Source organism: Propithecus coquereli, unplaced genomic scaffold, assembly GCF_000956105.1.
Source record: "Propithecus coquereli isolate 6110/MARCELLA unplaced genomic scaffold, Pcoq_1.0 Scaffold113, whole genome shotgun sequence".
NCBI lineage: Eukaryota > Metazoa > Chordata > Mammalia > Primates > Indriidae > Propithecus > Propithecus coquereli.
In genome coordinates this window covers 4,313,302-4,316,382 of record NW_012135303.1, presented here as the reverse complement: position 1 = coordinate 4,316,382, position 3,081 = coordinate 4,313,302, and the positions used below count along the sequence as shown (strand labels likewise).

Here is a 3,081-nt window from a genome sequence, read left to right as displayed (position 1 = left end):
CAGGCTGGTTTCGAACTCCTGAGCTCAAACAATCTGCCCGCCTCGGCCTCCCAGAGAGCTAGGATTACAGGCGTGAGCCACCGCGCCCGGCCTATAGGTCATTTTTTTATGGTTATCTCTCATTTTGGGGTGTCTGATTACTTCTTCATAAATAACTTTAATTTTTTTAAAAATTGAAAGTATTGTGTGCATAAGATAAATTCAAACAGTTCCAAAATGTTAAAATGCCTTTCCGATCTGGCTATAGGGAGAAATAGAACATATATTACCTGGCTAACTTTAGATGTCTATGTTATGTGAGGCATCACTTTGAATATAACTTCAGGGATGGGAAACACCAGCTAAAGGACCAACTATTGGCTACTGGTGAAGCTCACCACCCTTCCTGTGAGCCTGAGGTAGTTTGCATGGTATTGGGTCAAGGGTAATATCCTATAAAGACCAGCAGATGGGGAGCTTGCTCCTTGCAAATGTAAATTCTCTCTCACTTGTCTCTTTCTCTTTCCTGCAACTGCCATCCTGAGCCAAGCTCTTCTTTCCTTTGGCTTCAGCTATTGCAGGGTCTTCACTGATTTCCCCACTTTTGTGCTGTCTCCAGCTAGTGAGTTTATAATAGTCCAGGCAGCCAGACTTATCTTTCCTAAAGCATGGCTTCTAACTGGGCCACTTTAATGTCTTTTTCTCCCTTTTTACTTTACTTTTACTATTATAGATTAAGATATGTTAAAAGGTACATGAATAAAAACTATTCCTTACAGTGAAATGACACATATTGGGGGGAAAATGTGGAAAATTGAAAATTTCTGGGGATAAACTCACTTTTTCCTTTGAACCTTTTTTCTTTTTTATACCTTTATGTCTCTAAATATAGTTAAAACTTATGTTTTTATGTGCACCAAATTGTACACATTTTTGCTCTTAAATTAGAAGTCATAAAATTCACACGTGGTATTTTTAAAAATTCAAAACATTATATTTTAGTTCTCTCCAAATCTTTTCACAAAAGACAAGATCTTCTTCTATCAGTAACTTCAGAATTTCAAGGAATTTTGCCTAGGTCAAAGAAAAATACTTTGTTTTTAATCTAGAAATAATCTTAAACTCATTTCATCCTTTCGAGTTAGACTAAGGTTGATGCTGAAAATATTGGTGCTCACAAAGCATAAAAGAGTCTTCTGGGAAGTATACCTAGGATTTTCTCCTGAGGTATTTATTTATTACTTACATAAGAAGCACACTTTCTGAAAACCCTGTTTTACTTAGCAGTGGTCATTTATTTTATTGTGGAAACATTTCCAAGGGGTGTTCTTACAGATCTGGTTCTGGCTGGATATGTTGGATTGGACACTTGTCTTGGGGTCTGCTAAAGAGAAAGAACTTGGAATTCTCAGTGAGATGGTCTCTCTCTTTTTAAGTTGGAGGACATGTAAGAAAACTGTACATAGCTTTCTAAATTTATGTGTAAAAGTAATTCTACTGTATTATGTTTACTTTATACAGAATACAAACTTGGTGTTTCTGCATTCCACAGATTCCATGTCTAATATGTAAGTATTTGTCTTTCCTTTTTGGCAGGTGAGATGTCCCATCATGATATTCTGGATGCTACTTCCCAAGGAATAAATGTCATCCTTTGTGAACATAGCAACACTGAACGAGGCTTTCTTTCTGACCTTCGAGATATGTTGGATGCTCACTTGGAGAATAAAATTAATATTATCCTGTCAGAGACAGACAGGGACCCTCTTCATGTGGTATAATACAGAAACATCAGGATAACACAATCTACAAATCAGTTGGATCCCAGCTGTAATCCATAACATGAATCGGTGGAGTTCATGTCCTTCCTGAAGAGTGTCTTAGAATGTATTATCATTTCCAGTTTGTTAATCTGGTTCACCAAATGTTCTATATAGCTCAAGGTTAAAACTGTGATGTAACTACTATATTAACAAATATTCATTATATACTCTAGGAAAGATTGATGAAAATCTATTTATTTAACATTCTTAGGAAGTAGTTCTAATAATTCTCTCCGTAGTTTAGTTATAGATGGAATATGTCAATCTAGATCTCTCTGCCCTTAGTTAGTTTAAAAATATACTTAAAAACTTGGGTTTGAACACTTATTTCTAGGTAGTAGCCTCTTTGGGGTGATAAGGTCTATCTATATGTCCGTGTTCTAGTTCTACCTAAATTCCAATCTCCCACCTAAATTTCAGAATCAAGATGAGACTTATCAGGATACGGTTTTTTTGTTTTTTTTAAATATACATGATCATATTACTATTTATTGCTTTGTAGGTGACTCACCTATAATTTTCTTTTCCTTCCATAGTCCTTTGTTTCTGCTTTTTCTTTCACTTCCCTCTGGGGCATTGAGCTTGGCTGCCTTACACAGAGGGGAAGGCCAGGGAGTGAAATTCATAGCACAAAGAACAAAATCAGATACCTCAAAATATCATCCTGCCCCATTTAATCTGGGCCCTTTATCTACTTGGATGCCCCTTTAAACAGGGCATGTGCTAGGCTGTGGGGCTCACTGGCTGCCCTGCTGCCACTGTGACAGGGCAGATAACCTTTCCGACTACTGTTTGTTTTCAAGTCATATGGCCAAAGCAATATTCCCTAGACTTTAGACTTTAGGCATTCCTGGATTACCTTTATGCTTTTTGCTATTTTTCCATGCCACATATACGTATATATAAAAAGAGAGAGATTTTTTTTCCTTTTGTTTGCTTGTTTTTTTAAGAGACAGCATCTCTTTCTGTCACCCAGGCTGGAGTGTAGTGACACGGTGATAGCTCACTGCAGCCTCGAACTCCCAGGCTCGAGGGATCCTCCCACCTCAGTCTCCTGAGTTGCTGGGACTACAGGTATGCACCACCACGCCCTAATTTTTAAATTTTTTGTAGAGATGAGGGTCAGCTATGTTGCCCAGGCTGGTCTGGAACTCTTGGCCTCAAGCAATCCTCCAATCTTCGCCTTACAAAGTGCTGGGATTACAAGAGTGAGCACGGTACCCGGCCTACCACATATAATTTTCACTTCATGGTTTTTTTTTTTTTTTTACTTATTTTT

At 37.7% G+C, this 3,081-nt stretch overlaps 1 protein-coding gene across 1 annotated transcript in view; it reads left to right on the top strand.

The window, feature by feature from the left end:
- NIF3L1 (NIF3 NGG1 interacting factor 3-like 1 (S. cerevisiae)) overlaps window positions 1–2,009 on the top strand; it is a 40,605-nt gene extending 38,596 nt beyond the window's left edge. The window contains exon 6 of the mRNA XM_012655561.1: window positions 1,576–2,009. Within this exon, the coding sequence (XP_012511015.1) occupies window positions 1,576–1,760 (185 nt within the window). The 3' untranslated portion in view covers window positions 1,761–2,009. The remainder of the gene's footprint in view (window positions 1–1,575) is intronic.
- The last annotated feature ends 1,072 nt before the right edge of the window (window positions 2,010–3,081 follow it).